This window comes from Ornithorhynchus anatinus, chromosome 4, assembly GCF_004115215.2.
Source record: "Ornithorhynchus anatinus isolate Pmale09 chromosome 4, mOrnAna1.pri.v4, whole genome shotgun sequence".
NCBI classification, from domain to species: domain Eukaryota; kingdom Metazoa; phylum Chordata; class Mammalia; order Monotremata; family Ornithorhynchidae; genus Ornithorhynchus; species Ornithorhynchus anatinus.
Genome location: NC_041731.1, coordinates 102,259,701 through 102,277,324, shown reverse-complemented (window position 1 = coordinate 102,277,324; position 17,624 = coordinate 102,259,701). Strand labels below are relative to the sequence as shown.

The window sequence follows — 17,624 nt, the reverse complement described above, 5'->3', positions numbered from 1 at the left end:
AGTAAGTGCTCAATAAATCCCATTCATTGATTGAATTGACTCTAAGAGTTTTCCTTCACTGAAAGAATCACATTAGTATCACAGGATCATTTTAATCCTTTTATTCGCTATCATTTTAATGAGATGTTCATCCCCTCGATCCTATTTATCGCTATTGTTCTTGTCCGTCCGTCTCCCCCGATTAGACCGTAAGCCCGTCAAAGGGCAGGGACCGTCTCTGTTACCGATTTGTACACTCCAAGCGCTTAGTACGGTGCTCTGCACGTACTAAGCGCTCAATGAATACTATCGAATGAATGAATGAATCCTTACGTCGTCCTCATCCACCGCTCAGTTAAATAACAAAGATGAAACCTATGATTTATTCCCATCCTCAGCCCTTTTGATGCGTGTCTATTCAATTGGGCATTCAATTGAGTACTCTTTTGAAAATACTTTAATGTCTGTCTTCCCCATTAGATTATAAGCTCTTAGAAGGCAGGAAGGTAAGGACTCTTTTGTTTGGAACCAATCTATCAGCGGATCAGAGGTATTTAGTATAATATATTGAGTATTTTCTGGGTACAGAACACCACGCGCTAAGTGTGTGGGCAAATAGAATCCGAGTTGGTAGATGTAATCCTTGCCCGAAGTCCAAAGGGGAAGCCAGACATTGAAATAACAACTTTCCAAGTGATCTGTACAGTGCAATGCACGTAATAGGTGCTCTATAACTACTACTATCTGTGCTAAATTTCCATAATTTAATAATAATAATAATAATGATGTTGGTATTGGTTAAGCGCTTACTCTGTGCAGAGCACTGTTCTAAGCGCTGGGGTAGACACAGGGGAATCAGGTTGTCCCACGTGGGGCTCACAGTCTTAATCGCCATTTTACAGATGAGGTAAATGAGGCCCAGAGAAGTGAAGTGACTTGCCCACAGTCACGCAGCTGACAAGTGGCAGAGCTGGGATTCGAACCCATGACCTCTGACTCCAAAGCCCGTGCTCTTTCCACTGAGCCACACGTGGCAGTCTCATACGGCATTTCGTATCACGCTGATTTCCAGTACCAATGAAATATCGCTCACTACCTCGTATCTCCACAGAGGCCTGTGGGCCAAAGATTTCCGTGCCCTGGCTTTTAACCGGAAAGTCCATAATGAAATGAAGGTCAAAGGATAGCAAAAAAAAGGAAAGATTCTGCTTCTGTCAGCCCTAAATGAAGAATCCCTCTTGCATCACTTTATCTCTTAAATCTGGAATGCTTATGGAAAATAATTTACAGGGCCAGAGTTTCTGAGTCTTTGGGCCAAACGATAGTTTCCATAACCAGAACTCATTTCACTCAAGAGTAACTGTCTTCTAATGGAAAGAAAGGGAATGTCACAAGATTACTTTTGTGACAAGTGTCCGCGGGCAATTCTCTCTTTGTGGGCAGGGATCGTTACCGTTTATTGTTTTACTGTACTTTCCCAAGCGTTTAGTACAGTGCTCTGCACACAGTAAGCCCTCAATAAATACGGTTGAATGAATGAGTTTTTCCTCACCTCATTCCAAATAATCTCAGACTCCAGACCCTTCCAAAAGCCCATGTGGTGATTCCTTTTCATTCAATTCAGTTGTATTTATTGAGCGCTTATGGTGTGCAGAGCACTGTACTGAGCGTTTGAGACAGTACAGTATATGGTACCCACCCATAAAGCTTGACTAGAGAAGCAGCATGCTGTAGTGGATAGAGCAGGGGCCTGGGATTCAGAAGGTTGAGGTTGTTCTAATGCCCACTCCACCATTTAATAATGATGGCATTTGTTAAGCATTTACTATGTGCAAAGCACTGTTCTAAGCGCTGGGGGGATACAAGGTGATCAGGTTGCCCCACTTGGGGCTCACAGTCTTCACCTCCATTTTACAGATGAGGTACCTGAGGCTCAGAGAAGTTAAGTGACTTGCCCAAAGTCACACAGCTGACAAGCGGTGCAGCCGGGATTCGAACCCATGACCTCTGACTCCCAAGCCCGGGCTCTTTCCACTGAGCCACGCTGCTCCACCATTTGTCTGCTGTGTGACCTTGAGCAAGTCACTTTACTTCTCTCTGCCTCAGTTACCTCATCTGTTGAGACTGTGAGCCCCACGTGGGACAAGGACTGGGTCTTCGCCGATTTACTTGTATCCATCCCGGCATTTACTCCAGTGCCTCGCACATAGTAAGCGCTTAACAAATGCCACAATTATTAATTGTGATTATCCTCCACTCGAGGTCTTTCCTCTTCTTTGCAGCAAAACTTAAGAGATTAACGTACTGTCGTACATGTGCTTCGTCATAATGAGTCTTTCTTTTCATTCATTCATTCATTCAATAGTATTTATTGAGCGCTTACTATGTGCAGAGCACTGTACTAAGCGCTTGGGATGAACAAGTCGGCAACAGATAGAGACGGTCCCTGCCGTTTGACGGGCTTACAGTCTAATCGGGGGGGACGGACAGACGAGAACAATGGCAATAAACAGCGTCAAGGGGAAGAACATCTCGTAAAAACCGATGACAACTAAATAGAATCGAGGCGATGTACAATTCATTAACAAAATAAATAGGGTAACGAAAATATATACAGTTGAGCGGACGAGTACGGTGCTGTGGGGATGGGAAGGGAGAGGGGGAGGAGCAGAGGGAAAAGGGGAAAATGAGGCTTCAGCTGCGGAGAGGTAAAGGGGGGATGGCAGAGGGAGTAGAGGGGGAAGAGGAGCTCAGTCTGGGAACGCCTCTTGGAGGAGGTGATTTTTAAGTAAGGTTTTGAAGAGGGAAAGAGAATCAGTTTGGCGGAGGTGAGGAGGGAGGGCGTTCCGGGACCGCGGGAGGACGTGACCCGGGGGTCGACGGCGGGACGGGCGAGACCGAGGGACGGCGAGGAGGTGGGCGGCGGAGGAGCGGAGCGTGCGGGGTGGGCGGTAGAAAGAGAGAAGGGAGGAGAGGTAGGAAGGGGCAAGGTGATGGAGAGCCTCGAAGCCTAGAGTGAGGAGTTTTTGTTTGGAGCGCAGGTCGATGGGCAACCACTGGAGTTGTTTAAGAAGGGGAGTGACAGGCCCAGATCGTTTCTGCGGGAAGATGAGCCGGACAGCGGAGTGAAGAATAGACCGGAGCGGGGCGAGAGAGGAGGAAGGGAGGTCGGAGAGAAGGCTGACACGGTAGTCTAGCCGGGATATAACGAGAGCCCGTAATAGTAAGGTAGCCGTTTGGGTGGAGAGGAAAGGGCGGATCTCGGCGATATTGTAGAGGTGAAACCGGCAGGTCTCGGTAACGGATAGGACGTGTGGGGTGAACGAGAGGGACGAGTCGAGGATGACACCGAGATTGCGGGCCCGAGAGACGGGAAGGACGGTCCTGCCATCCACGGTGATAGAGAAGTCTGGGAGAGGACCGGGTTTGGGAGGGAAGATGAGGAGCTCAGTCTCGCTCATGTCGAGTTTTAGGTGGCGGGCCGACATCCGGGCGGAGACGTCCCGGAGGCGGGAGGAGATGCGAGCCTGAAGGGAGGGGGAGAGGACAGGGGCGGAGATGTAGATCTGCGTGTCATCTGCGTAGAGATGGTAGTCAAAGCCGTGAGAGCGGATGAGTTCACCGAGGGAGTGAGTGTAAATGGAGAACAGAAGAGGGCCGAGAACTGACCCTTGAGGAACTCCAACAGTTAAAGGATGGGAGGGGGAGGAGGCTCCAGCGTAGGAGACCGAGAATGATCGGCCAGAGAGGTGAGAGGAGAACCGGGAGAGGACAGAGTCCGTGAAGCCGAGGTGAGATAAGGTATGGAGGAGGAGGGGATGGTCGACAGTGTCAAAGGCAGCGGAGAGGTCAAGGAGGATCAGAATGGAGTAGGAGCCATTGGATTTGGCAAGAAGGAGGTCACGGGTGACCTTAGAGAGAGCAGTCTCGGTAGAGTGGAGGGGACGGAAGCCAGATCGGAGGGGGTCTAGGAGAGAATGGGAGTTAAGGAATTCTAGGCATCGATTGTAGACGACTCGTTCTAGGATTTTGGAAAGGAAGGGTAGTAGGGAGATAGGACGATAACTGGAGGGGGAAGTGGGGTCAAGAGCGGGTTTTTTTAGGATGGGGGAGACGTTCTTATACACCGTTTCACGGCTTAGCATCTGGGAGCTCAGTAAAGACCGAAACAAGATCTCAGGTAGTTTTCTCTGGTGACAAATAGCTGCAAATGATCTTACCTTTTCACCCGGGTTTCCAGTTATTCCAACTTCTCCAGTTAAGCCAACAGGTCCCTGTTGGGGGAAAATAATAGGACTTAAAGTTTCTTTCAGTGGCTAAGGCCGGGACTACATTTGACTCTGCTCACATGTCTCACTCATTATCCGACGGTTTAAAGAGGAGATGATATTTTTTGCCTTGTACACCCCATCAATCATGTTTACTGAGCGCTTAGCGAGTGCGGAGCACTATTCCCCTTTTCCCTCTGCTCCCTCTCCGGTCTTCCCCCTGTCCCCTTCACCTCCCCTCAGCTAAGCCCCCTTTCCCTCTGCTCCTCCCCCTCCCCTTTCCCCTCCCCTCAGCACTGTGCTCATTTGTATAGATTATTTATTACCCTATTTATTTTGTTCATGAGGTGTAGATCCCCTTGATTCTATTTATCGTGATAATGTCTTGTTTTTGTTTCGTTCTGTTTTACTCTGCCGTCTGTCTCCCCCGATTAGACTGTGAGCCCATCACTGGGCAGGGACGGTCTCTATCTGTTGCCGAATTGTAATAATAATAATGATGTTGGTATTTGTTAAGCGCTTACTATGTGCCGAGCACTGTTCTAAGCGCCGGGGTAGACACGGGGGAATCAGGTTGTCCCACGTGGGGCTCACAGTCTTAATCCCCATTTTACAGATGAGGGAACTGAGGCACAGAGAAGTGAAGTGACTTGCCCACAGTCACACAGCCGACAAGTGGCAGAGCCGGGATTCGAACCCATGACCTCTGACTCCAAAGCCCGGGCTCTTTCCACTGAGCCACGCCGCTTCTCCAAGTGCTTAGTTCAGTGCTCTGCACATAGTAAGCGCTCAATAAATACTATTGAATGAAGTGCTTGGAAGACTACCCTGTAATAGAGTTGATAGACATGTTCCCTGCCCTCAAAGAGCTTATACAGTCGGAATCATGGGGTCTGCAGTGGCCTTTTCATTCATACACATTAACAGTTGAATTTCAACACCAGTTATATTCTCAAATACAACAAACAACTACGCACACATATATGCGGAGATTATAGGCTTCACTCACTCTAGGCTTCGAGGCTCTCCATCACCTTGCCCCTTCCCACCTCTCCTCCCTTCTCTCTTTCCACCGCCCACCCCGCACGCTCCGCTCCTCCGCCGCCCACCTCCTCGCCGTCCCCCGTTCTCGCCCGTCCCGCCGTCGACCCCCGGGCCGCGTCCTCCCGCGGTCCCAGAACGCCCTCCCTCCTCACCTCTGCCAAACTGATTCTCTTCCCCTCCTCAAAACCCTACTTAAAGCTCACCTTCTCCAACAGGCCTTCCCAGACTGAGCTCCCCTTTTCCCTCTGCTCCCTCTATCCCCCCCAACCTCTTCGCCTCTCCGCAGCTAAACCCTCTTCTCCCCCCTTTCCCTCTCCTCCTCCCCCTCTCCCGTCCCACCCCCTCAGCACTGTACTCGTCCGCTCGACTATATATATCTTCAATACCCTATTTATTTTGTTAATGAGATGTACATCACCTTGATTCTATTTATTTGCTATTGTTTTAATGAGATGTTCTTCCCCTCGATTCTATTTATTGCAATTGTTCTCGTCCGTCCGTCTCTCCCGATTAGACCGTAAGCCCGTCAAAGGGCAGGGACCGTCTCTATCTGTTACCGATTTTTACATTCCAAGCGTTTAGTACAGTGTTCTGCACATAGTAAGCGCTCAATAAATGGTATTGAATGAATATAGTAATTTCCAAATCTGAACATCTTGGAAGACTATTGGATTGTTTCTATTGAAAAGTACCTTTAAAATCTGACCATAATTTAGATTGGCGGTACCTCTTTCTGAAAATCCGAAGACACGTTTCCTTCCTTCTCTCCTACTTAGATGGTGAGCCTGATTTGGGATGGAGACCGTGTCTCACCTGATTAAAATGTATCTACTCCATGACTTAGAGCAGTGCTCGACCCACGGTAACTTCTGAACAAATACCATAATGACAAGAAGTACTATTATTTATCTTTTCCTTAGTTAAACATGAGCTCTTAGTTCAGTTGGAATGTCTCGTCTTGTCATATGCCGTCGAGTCGTCTCCGACCCGTAGCGAGACCATGGACGCATTTCTCCCAGAACGCCCGGCTCTCCATCTGCCATCATTCTGGTAGTGGATCCATAGAGTTTTCTTGGTAAAAATACAGAAGTGGTTTACCATTGCCTCCTTCCGTGCAGTAAACCCGAGTCTCCGCGCTCGAATCTCTCCCTTGCCGCTGCTGCCCAGCACGGGTGAGTTTTGACTTGTAGCAGATTGCCTGCCACTCGCTAGCCACTGCCCACGCTAGGAATGGATTGGACAGGCCTCTGCTTGACTCTCCCTCCCGTAGCCGAGACTGGTAGGGTGCTGGAAACCCTCCAGATGTGACCCTGAGATGGGGTAATGTCTCGTAGTGATATCTAATTGTGCCGCTCTATAATTCTCATGTTCTTAGAAGGGCCCTGTTCGTGTTAATAAAAAATGTGTTTTCACGATCAGGATGATAAAGGAATCGTTCACGGCAAAGGGATAATGGAATGAACAGAGAGTAAAACATCTGATTTTAGGTTAAAGGGTATATTCTTTGTTTGAATCTGTTCATTAAATCTTCTCGTATGACAGTCTTTTATAGTTGTAGAAGTATTTCTTGGTCCAACTAGAATGTTTTGATAGCATCTTCCACAAACACTATAAAGCTTCTCGAACGAATTACTCACGAAAAATAAGTCTTTCTGATGTAACCTCGGTTGCTAAGCGTCTCTCTGAAGTTTCAGAATCAATTATGCCGCAACAACTATTGGGTGTTTATTTTATGCAGAGAGCATTGCCATACACACTTGGGAGCACATGGAAGCAAACGATAGAGTTAATAGAGTAAGGGACTTACAATCCAGCAGAACAACTCATATTTCAAGTTGAGAAGAAACTATTATCCCATCGTTTTGTAAGTTTTTTGCTTTTTCAATTTTTGATGATATTTGTGAAGTGCATGCCATGTACCATACATACATACATTGTGGTATTTGTTAAGCGCTTACTATGTGCAAAGCACTGTTCTAAGCGCTGGGGGATGCAAGGTGATCAGGTTGTCCCACGTGGGGCTCACAGGTTTAAGCCCCGTTTTACAGATGAGGTGACTGAGGCACAGAGAAGTTAAGTGATTTGCCCAAAGTCACACAGCTGGCAAGTGGCGGAGCCGGGACGAGAACCCACGACCAGGCATTATACTAAGCACTGGGGTAGATTAAAGATAATCGGACTGGACACATTCCCTGTCCCACAGAGGGCTCACAGTCTTAATCCCCATTTTACAGATGAGGTAACGGAGGCACAGAGAAGTGAGGTGAAATGACTTGCCCAAGGTCACACAGCGGACAAGTGGCAGAGCCGGGATTAGAACCTCGGTGCCAACCTTGACTCCGCTCTCTCATTCACCCCACACATCCAATCCATCACCAACACCTGCCGGTCTCACCTTCACAACATCGCCAAGATCCGCCCTTTCCTCTCCATCCAAACGGCTGCCACGTTAGTACCATCACTCATCCTATCCCGACTGGATTACTGCGTCGGCCTCCTCTCTCATCACCCATCCTCCTGTCTCTCCCCGCTCCAGTCTACACTTCATTCCGCTGCCCGGCTTATCTTTCTACAGAAACGCTCTGGGCATGACACTCTCCTCCTCATAAACTCCCGGCGGTTGCCTATCAACCTTTGCACGAAACAAAAACTCCTCACTCTTGGCTTCAAAGCTCTCCATCCCCTGGCCCCCTCCTACCTCACCTCCCTTCTCTCCTTCTACAGTCCACCCCGTCCACTCCGCTCCCCTGCCACCACTAACCTCCTCACGGTGCCTCGTTCTCGCCTGTTCCACCGTCGACCCCCGGCCCCCGTCCTCCCGCTGACCTGGAACGCCCTCCCTCCTCGCCTCCGCCAAACTAACTCTCTTCCCCTCTTCAAAGCCCTACTGAGAGCTCACCTCCTCCAGGAGGCCTTCCTAGACCGAGCCCTCCCTTTCCCTCTGCTCCTCCTCCCCTCCCCATTGCCCCTATTCCCTCCCTCTGCTTTACCCCCTTCCCCTCCCCACAGCACTTGTGCATACTTATATATATTATTTATTACTCGATTTTATTAATGATGTGCATATATCTATGATTCTATTTATCTTGATGGTATTGATGCCTGACTACTTGTTTTGTTTTGTTGTCTAGCTCCTCCTTTTAGACTGCGAGCCCATTGTTGGGCAGAGCTTGTCTCTATCTGTTGCTGAATTGTACACTCCAAGCGTTTAGTACAGTGCTCTGCACACAGTAAGTGCTCCATAAACAAGATTGAACGATTGAACGAACCAAGGTCCTTCAGATTCCCTGGCCCATCCTCTATCCACTACGCCATACTACTTCTCAGTTTTACCAAGATCTGCACAGGTTGCTTTCAAAATCTCTACTGGATGTACTAGCCCTTCATACAAGCTGGGAGAACAAATTTCTTTCCTAGGCACACCCCTCTGCTCCAGAAGGTTTTTAAGACTTCAAAAAAGAGGTATGGCCGCAAGGGACTGATGAGAATCAAATGAGCTTTCTTTCAAATGGGAAGTAGCAAGGCCTAACGGAAAGATCGTGGATAGAGCCTGGGCCTGGGAGTCAGAGGTTCTGGGTTCTAATTCCAGCTCTGCAACTTGCCTGCTGTGTACCCTTAGGCAAGTCGCTAAACTTCTCCCTGCCTCAGGTCCTTAATCTGCAAAATGGGGTTTTAAATACCTATTCTTCCTCTTACTTAGATTGTGAACCCCATGTAGATTGTGAACCCCATCTTGTCTCTACCCTAGTGCTTCCTACAGTGCTTGACACACAGTAGGTGCTTAAGAAATATTAGCATCATCATCATTATTGTTATTATTTGAATTCACAAGGCGGCAGATTTAGCCTGTTCTTTCAGGGCCGGCACACCTCTCTGCTGCAGAGCTTTGCTGTTCAGCTGGGGCTCTCTTTCAGTCACACCCTTTATTACTAACTGCACTAGGATTTAAACATGTCCAGGCAGGATGGAAAAGGCCTCTGCAGAACCTGCAACCTAAAAAGCATCTCTTCTATGCCAACCCTTAAAGCGAAATACTCACCTATGAAATGTTTTAAAAAAAAAACTATATTACAAAGCAGAAACACATAGAAGAAAAGGATCTGGGCATCATGGAGAGATCCATTGCATTCACTTAATCCTGGAGTCCAAGGGTTGGAAAGGATGGAGAGGAGTCCACCTCTGCCTTCTGGCATGGCACATCCGCACACGGCAGGCAGGTGAAGATCCATTTGGACATCTCTTTGAAGGTCCAATTAGATGGTCACCAAAAGGCATTTCAATTAAGAGCACATCCAGTTGTCTTTTAATTTTACTTGATAGAAAGGAAAGGGCATCGCGAGAACCTTATATAAGGGGTGAATTAGATAGCAACGGACTATCTGTTTCTCGAGATTGTCTTTTAATTTTTACTTGATAGAAAGGAAAGGGCATCACGAGAACCTTATATAAGAGGTGAATTAGACAGCAACGGACTATCTGTTTCTCGAGATTGTCTTTTAATTTTTACTTGATAGAAAGGAAAGGGCATCGCGAGAACCTTATATAAGAGGTGAATTAGATAGCAACGGACTATCTGTTTCTCGAGATTGTCTTTTAATTTTTACTTGATAGAAAGGAAAGGGCATCGCGAGAACCTTATATAAGAGGTGAATTAGACAGCAACGGACTATCTGTTTCTCGAGATTGGCCTTGTCTTGTAAACCGCTGTCCATCTCTGTTCGGGGTGAGGCGGAGAGGACAATACCCACTCCGAGTTATCAATACTCCATTGTTTTTTCAGTCAACAAAGATTTCAGAATAAAATAAGGACGGTTTCTTGCTGTACTTGGTATTCTATTGGAATGAGATTGAGAGGAACGGGGTCTTGGTGTCTGCAGAGGGAAGAAAGAACTGGCATGTAAACTAGAATGTCAGTTCGCTTACGGGCAGGGATCCTACCAACTCTTTTACTGTCCCAAGTGCTTAGTAGAGTGCTTGGCACGTAGCAAATGCTAACAAAATACCACTGATGGATTGACTGACACGGGTAACTGAGAGTGGGAGTGGTGTGGAAAGGAGGGAATTGGTGTTCTAACTGGGCAGAGAGGCCGGAGACGCGGAACCTAATGCTTCTCCCGGGAACTGGCTGTATGACTTGGCACAAGGGCATTTAAATAATAATAATTATTATGGTATTTGTTAAGCGCTTACTATGTGCCAAGCGCTGTTCTAAGCGCTGGGTAGATACAAGATAAATCAGGTTGGACACAGTCCCCTGTCCCGTATGAGGCTCACACTCTTAATCCCTCATTTTACAGATGGGGTAACTGAGGGACTTGCCCAAGGTCACACAGCGGACAAGTGGAGGAGCCAGGATTAGAACCCACACCCTCTGACTCCCCAGCCCGTGCTCTTGCCACTAGGCCATGCTGCTTCCCATATTTAAATTGGCGTCATCTCTCTTGGAAATGATTCTTAAGGGATGAAGATACAAAACTACAAGACGCTGCTAAAATTCTGAAGATTTTTTTCCCTCATTTTTCAGAGTCAAAGAAGCCTCAGAGGGATCGTTGGTTTTGAAAAATGGGATCCCTTTCCTGACACACCCGATTTACTCTAATATGAATAATGTCAATATTCATAAAGTGCTTACTCTGAGACGAACCCTACGCTAAGCACTGGGCAGCGTGGCTCAGTGGAAAAGAGCCTGGGCTTCCGAGTCAGAGGTCATGAGTTCGACTCCCGGCTCTGCCACTTGTCAGCCGTGTGACTGTGGGCAAGTCACTTCACTTCTCTGGGCCTCAGTTACCTCATCTGGAAAATGGGGATTAACCGTGAGCCTCACGTGGGCCAACCCGATGACCCTGTATCTCCCCCAGCGCTTAGAACAGTGCTCTGCACATAGTAAGCGCTTAACAAATACCAACATTATTATTATTACAAGCAAGTGAGGTCTGATGCAGTTCCTGTCCCAAAAGGGTCTCACAGTCTTAAAGGGAGAGAGAATAGGTATTTTTTTTTGTTTTTTTATAGTCCCTTCTAGACTGTAAACTCACTGTGGGCAGGTAACATGTCTGCCCACTCTTTTATATTGTACTCTCCCATGGACTTAGTACAGAGGTACACAGTAAGTGGTCAATAAATGAAATTGATTGATTGATGGATCCCCAGGCTACAGATGAAGAGACTGAGGCTGAGAGTGGAGAAATTGATTGGCCAAGGTCAGCCCGCAGGTGAATGGCAGAAGCAGGATTAATTCACCCGTTTCCTGACCCTCAGTTCCGTGCTCTTTTCAACCAGGCCACACTGTGATTTATTCATTCATTGATTTAATAGCATTTATTGAGCGCTTACTATGTGCAGAGCACTGTACTAAGCGCTTGGAATGCACACTTTGGCAATAGATAGAGACAATCCCTGCCCAATGACGGGCTCACAGTCTAATCGATTTACTCAGTATAGGTGGGGCAAACAATCTATGTGAACTCAGAGAGAATCAGTATGGCCTAACGGCAAGAGCACGGGTGGGGAATCAGAGGATCTGGGTTCTAATCCCGCTCTGCTTTGTGACCTGGGGCAACTCACAGCTTCACTGTACCTCAGTTACCTCAACTGAGAAGCAGCGGGGCTCGGTGGAAAGAGCCTGGGCTTCGGAGTCAGAGGTCGTGGGTTCGAATCACAGCTCTGCCACTTGTCAGCTGTGCGACTGTGGGCGAGTCATTTAACTTCTCTGTGCCTCAGTTACCTCATCTGTAAAATGGGGATTAACCGTGAGCCTCACGTGGGACAACCTGATGACCCTGTATCTCCCCCAGCGCTTAGAACGGTGCTCTGCACATAGTAAGCGCTTAACAAACAAAATACCAACTGCAAAATGGGGATTAAATACCTGTTCTCCCTCCTGCTTAGACTGTGAGCCTCAAGGGGGACAGAAACTGTGTCCAAACAGAATAACTTGCATCTCTCCCAGGGCTTAGAACTGTGTTGACACATAGTAAGAGCTTAACAATCATTAAGTCATATTTATTGAGTGCTTACTGTGTGCAGTACAGTGTACTCACTCATTTGTATTTATCGAGGGCTTATTGAGTGCAGGGCACTGTGCTAAGCCCTTGGGAGAGTAAATTTCCTGCCCACAATGAGCTTACAGTCTAGAGGACTAAGCACTTAGAAGAGTAAAACAGAAGAGAGCTGGAAAGAGCACGGGCTTGAGAGTCAGAGGACGTGGGTTCTAATCTCTGCTCCGCAGCGTGGCTCAGTGGAAAGAGCCCAGGCTTGGGAGTCAGAGGTCGTGGGTTTGAACCCTGGCTCTGCCACTTGTCAGTTGTGTGACTGTGGGCAAGTCACTTCACTTCTCAGTGCCTCAGTTACCTCATCTGTAAAATGGGGATAAAGACTGTGAGCCCCACGTGGGACAATCTGATAAGCCTGTATCTACCCCAGCGCTTAGAACAGTGCTCTGTACATAGTAAGCGCTTAACAAGTACCAACATCATCCTCACTTGTCTGCTGTGTAACCTTGGGTAAGCCACTTCACTTCTCTGTGCCTCAGTTATCTCATCTGTTAAATGGGGATTGAAAATGTGAGCCTCACGTGGGACAGCCTGATTACCCTATATCTACCCTAGTGCTTTGCACGTAGTAAGTGCTTAACAAATACCATCATTATTAGACACGTTCCCTGCCGACCAAGAGTTTACAATCTCCAGCCTACGGTCTTAACAAATATCATCATCATAACTCATTTTTTCTGACCTTTTCACCTAGCAGGAGCTGCGCTTATGCAGCCGGGTGACTCGTTCATTAGAACAGAAGTGGAGCTTGGACCACCAGGCGCCAAACACGCAAGAACACGGAAAGTTGGCCAGGGCAGACGGCCCCTGACTCCGTTCCAAGTTGGAGCCTTGCTTTTTCTTTGGCAGCTAAACTGAATCATGGACGCTTGATCCATCCGCGGAAAAAGATTCCGCATCAGTAATAACGATAATAGGGACGATAATAATAACGTGGTATCTGTTAAGCGCTTACTATATTCATTCATTCGTATTTACTGAGCGTTTACTATATGCAGAGCAGCGTATTAAGTGCTTGGGGGAGTACAGTACGGCAATAAACGGACACATTCCTTGCCCACAATGAGCTTAAGTCTAGAGGGGAAGACAGGCATTAATATAAATAAATTACAGATATGTACAGATATGGGCTGGGATGGGGGATCAATAATAATAATGGTATTTGATAAGTGCTTACTATGTTCCAGGAACTGCACTAAGTGCTGGGTTGGAGATAAGTAAATCGGGGTGGACACAGTCCCTGTTCCATGTGGAGCTGACAGTCTCAACCCCCATTTTCAGATGAGGTCACTGAGGCCTAGAGAAATGGAGTGACTTGCCCAAGGTCTCACAGCAGGGCAACATAGAAGTGGGTGGGCGAAGGGGAAAGGAGGGTTTAGTCAGGGAAGGCTTTGAATGTGGGGAAAGTAAGCACTCTATGAAGCACTCTATTAACCGCTGGGGTAGATGCAAGATTCTAGTTGGTACACAGTCCCTGCCCCTCACAGTCCAAGTAGGAGGGAAAATAGACGGTGAATACCCATTTTACAAATGAGGAGACTGAGACCCAGAGAAGTAGTAAAGATAGTAATAATGGTATTTTTTTAAGCCCTACTGTGTGCAGAACATTGTGCTGAGTGCAGGGGAGAGAATACACAGAGTGACTTGCCCAAGACTGGGCAGAGCCAGGATTAGAACTCAAGTCCTCTGATTCCCAGGCCCGGGCTCTTTCCACCAGGCCACGCTGCTTCTCCGAAGCATCGCCGAAGCGCTATGCTTCTGCCTAGGTGAATGGAGAACGATGCTTCCGAAATGATTCCTTAGGATGAGGCATCTCTATGGAAAGAAGCTGGAAAGAAAACATTTTGGTACTTAGCTGCCTGGCCTAGTGGAAAGAGCCCAGACCTGGGAATCAGGAAACCTGGGTCCTAAGTCCTGCTCTGCCACTTGCCTTCTGTGTGACCACGGGCTAGTCACTTCAACTTCATTCATTCGATAGTATTCAATAGTATTTATTGAGCGCTCACCATGTGCAGAGCACCGTACTAACCGCGTGGAATGTACAAATCGGCAACAGAGACAGTCCCTGCCCATTGACGGGCTTACGGTCTGGGGCGGCGGGTCTCCTTCTCGGATTATTCAATACCTGTTCTCCCTCTTACTGAGACTATAAGCCCCGTGTAGATCCTGATCATCTCTATCTACCCCAGTGCTTAGTGCCCTTAACAAATGCCACAATTATCATTATCATTGGCTTGGATAGCAACCGACAGCAACCTCTTCTACTTCCAGAAGAGTTCAACTGCTACATGGATTCATTAGGATAAAAATGAATAGTAATAATAACGTTGGCATTTGTTAAGCGCTCACTATGTGCCGAGCACTGATCTAAGCGCCGGGGTAGATACAGGGTCATAGGGTTGTCCCACGTGAGGCTCACAGTCTTCATCCCCATTTTACAGATGAGGGAACTGAGGCACAGAGAAGTCAAGTGACTTGCCCAGAGTCACACAGCTGACAAGTGGCAGAGCTGGGATTCGAACCCATGGCCTCTGACTCCCAAGCCCGGGCTCTTTCCACTGAGCCACGCTGCTTCTCAAGCAATGAAGATCCCAAGGGCTCAGAAAGGGAATGATACATTCTACCCGGGACCAACTGATCAACGTTTACGGGCAATTCAACTGCGGAGTTAACAGATTGAGATAAACCGGGGTTCATTTTATCTTCTGAGTGGGAAAGGGTTTCTGTGGCTTTTAGAGAAACCAGCTTTGGTTTCTAAAAAGACCCTCCCTTTTGTTTTCCTTTCTATCAAATACCTGGTCTAGAGTGAAGCCTGCTATATATACATATATATATATATATATATATATATATATATATATATATACAGAAATCATTGGAAGGAGGATTTTATTGGATGTTTATTCCTGAAATAGAAGGAATATATTTTAAAGGAGAAAAATGCATAGCAGGGTCCCAGTGGATTAACTGGTGGCATCTGAATGTTAAAAAATTGAGTATTTTGTTCCAAATTTATTCAAGAAAACCACAAATCAGCAGATTAAAGATAGTCTCCCCATCACGAGAATGTCTGCTTGAACAGCCTCAAGATCAATACATCACTGCAAATTACATTTTCCTGGAAACATATGAGACGAGACCCCATTTCTAGGATTTTAAAGAACATTTTGACCTGGATTCATGCGTCGCGTTAGTAGCTGGACTATAGTCCAGTAATTGAAAACACTCATACGCTTCTTGCAAAAGTAGAGATGGTCTATTCTAAGACTTGGCCAGCTCAAAATGGCTCCGTAGTGAGCTTCCAAAACTCTAGTGTGCAAGGAATCACCTGCCAGGAGCTTAGAAACACTTTCCAGAAAGTCAGTGAAAAAAACCCTCGCTCTTTCATCGAAACTGTTCTCACACCTCGTTTTATTCCCTGGGGATTTTGGTTCAAAGCAAACTCTTCATCTACCTCTCAAATCCTCACCTCCACCTAACTGGATTCCTTTCTCTTTTTCAACCCTTTCATCCAATACTTCTGTCAGTTTTTCCTCAAAAACGTTCCCTGGATCTCCCCATCCTCTGTCAGTTTTTCCCCAACAACATTTCCCGGATCTTTCCATCCTTCTCGGATCAAATGGTCACCAAACTGGTCGGTCATATCTTGGCTTGACTACTGAGGTGGCACACTCCTCAACTGGACACACTCCCTCCAGCCTCTACTTTCTCCAGTTCAAACAGCAGTCTGCTGTTCATATCTATCAATCATATTTATTGAACGCTTATTGTGTGCAGACCATTATACTAAGCGCTTGGAAGAGTACGGTAAAACAGAGTTGCTATATATGTTCCCTGCCCAGTGAGTCATTCGGCATACATCTCACCACGTCAAAAACCTCCGATGTGCTTTTGCATCAATTCATCTTTTCACCAAACAGAAATTCCTGGCCATTAGCAATCCACTAGCCCTCTCCATTTTACCTATCCACCGTCTTCCACTACAATCCATTCTCACTCTCTGTTCTCCCAGTTTCATCTCACTCTGCCTTGTTCTTGACTCTCCCGCATCACCCCTTTCCTCCCGGTTGGAACTCCGCCTTTCTTTCAATCTGCCACATCCCAGTTTCCCCATATTCCAAATCCATTTGAAAACCCACCTACTCCAAGAAGGTTTTACTTTTGCACCGCTTAGTCCTCTCCTATGACTCAATGTCTTATCGTTGGCAGGAGAGTTTGCATACGCTGATGAAGCTTAGAGCTATTCCATATACAGTTACCCAAAATGGTAAGGTCTAAGCCGAAGGGTCAGGCAAAGTCACTTCTCCTGGGCTGGGCAACAGCGGCATGGGAAAGAGAAGCAGCGTGGCTCAGTGGAAAGAGCCCGGGCTTTGGAGTCAGAGATCATGGGTTCTCTGTGGATACATATACCAGAAAGACTCTGTGGCAGACGTTGGGAGATTCTGGAGAGGGGGTGTCCGTGGCGTCGTTATGGATCAGAAACGAATCCACGGCATTTGAAGAAGAAGAGCATTTTGGCACTCACTACTTCTTGTTTCATTTTTAAGACACATCCTTTTACATATCCTACCATCTCCCCTGCTAGATTGTTCTTGTGTCCAACCTTATTATCTACCCCAGTACTTAGTAGAGTGCTTGGCTCATAGTAAGTGCTCAAGAAATATTGCAATTATTATTATTACTATTAACGGCAGGAAAACTGTATAGAGGGATTGTGCTACTTGTTTTATGGCATTTGTTAAGCGCTTACACCGTGCCAGGCACTGTACTAAGTGGTGGGGTAGATACAAGCTAATTAGATTGGACACTGTTCATGTCCCACATGGGGCTCACAGTCTTAATCCCCATTTTATGGATGAGGTAACTGAGGCACAGAGAAGTGAAGTGACTTGCCCACAGTGATGCAACAGACAAGCGACATAGCTGGGATTGGAACCCAATCCTGGCTCTTTTATTGAATTTGCCCTTGTACATAGCAGAGGGCTCCGTAGGCGCTCGGTAAATATTATCGATAGATAGTGAAGTGGTCCCTGGAGAGCCCTGGTGGATCAAAAATCCATAGTTTCTTTTATCTTTGGTCTTCTCAGTGTTTTCTCACTCCTCCCATCAGCACACCCAGTCTTTCTATCAGCAAGCATCTGAGTGAGCAGGTGAGCAGACAAGAACCTATGAAGTCAGGGTCTCCCATCCACATCCCACCACGAATATCTCCCCTCTGCGACCTCCCTTCCATTGACCGACACGCATTTCCATGAAATGAGTTGACTGCCGCCCCGCCTCC

At 47.0% G+C, this 17,624-nt stretch overlaps 1 protein-coding gene across 2 annotated transcripts in view; it reads right to left on the bottom strand.

The window, feature by feature from the left end:
- Positions 1–17,624, bottom strand: part of COL24A1 (collagen type XXIV alpha 1 chain) — a 481,357-nt gene that overhangs the window by 198,081 nt on the left and 265,652 nt on the right. For both annotated transcript variants that reach the window (XM_029063711.2, XM_029063709.2), the window contains exon 25: positions 4,200–4,253. In XM_029063711.2, coding sequence (XP_028919544.1) covers positions 4,200–4,253 — 54 coding nt within the window. The remainder of the gene's footprint in view (positions 1–4,199; positions 4,254–17,624) is intronic.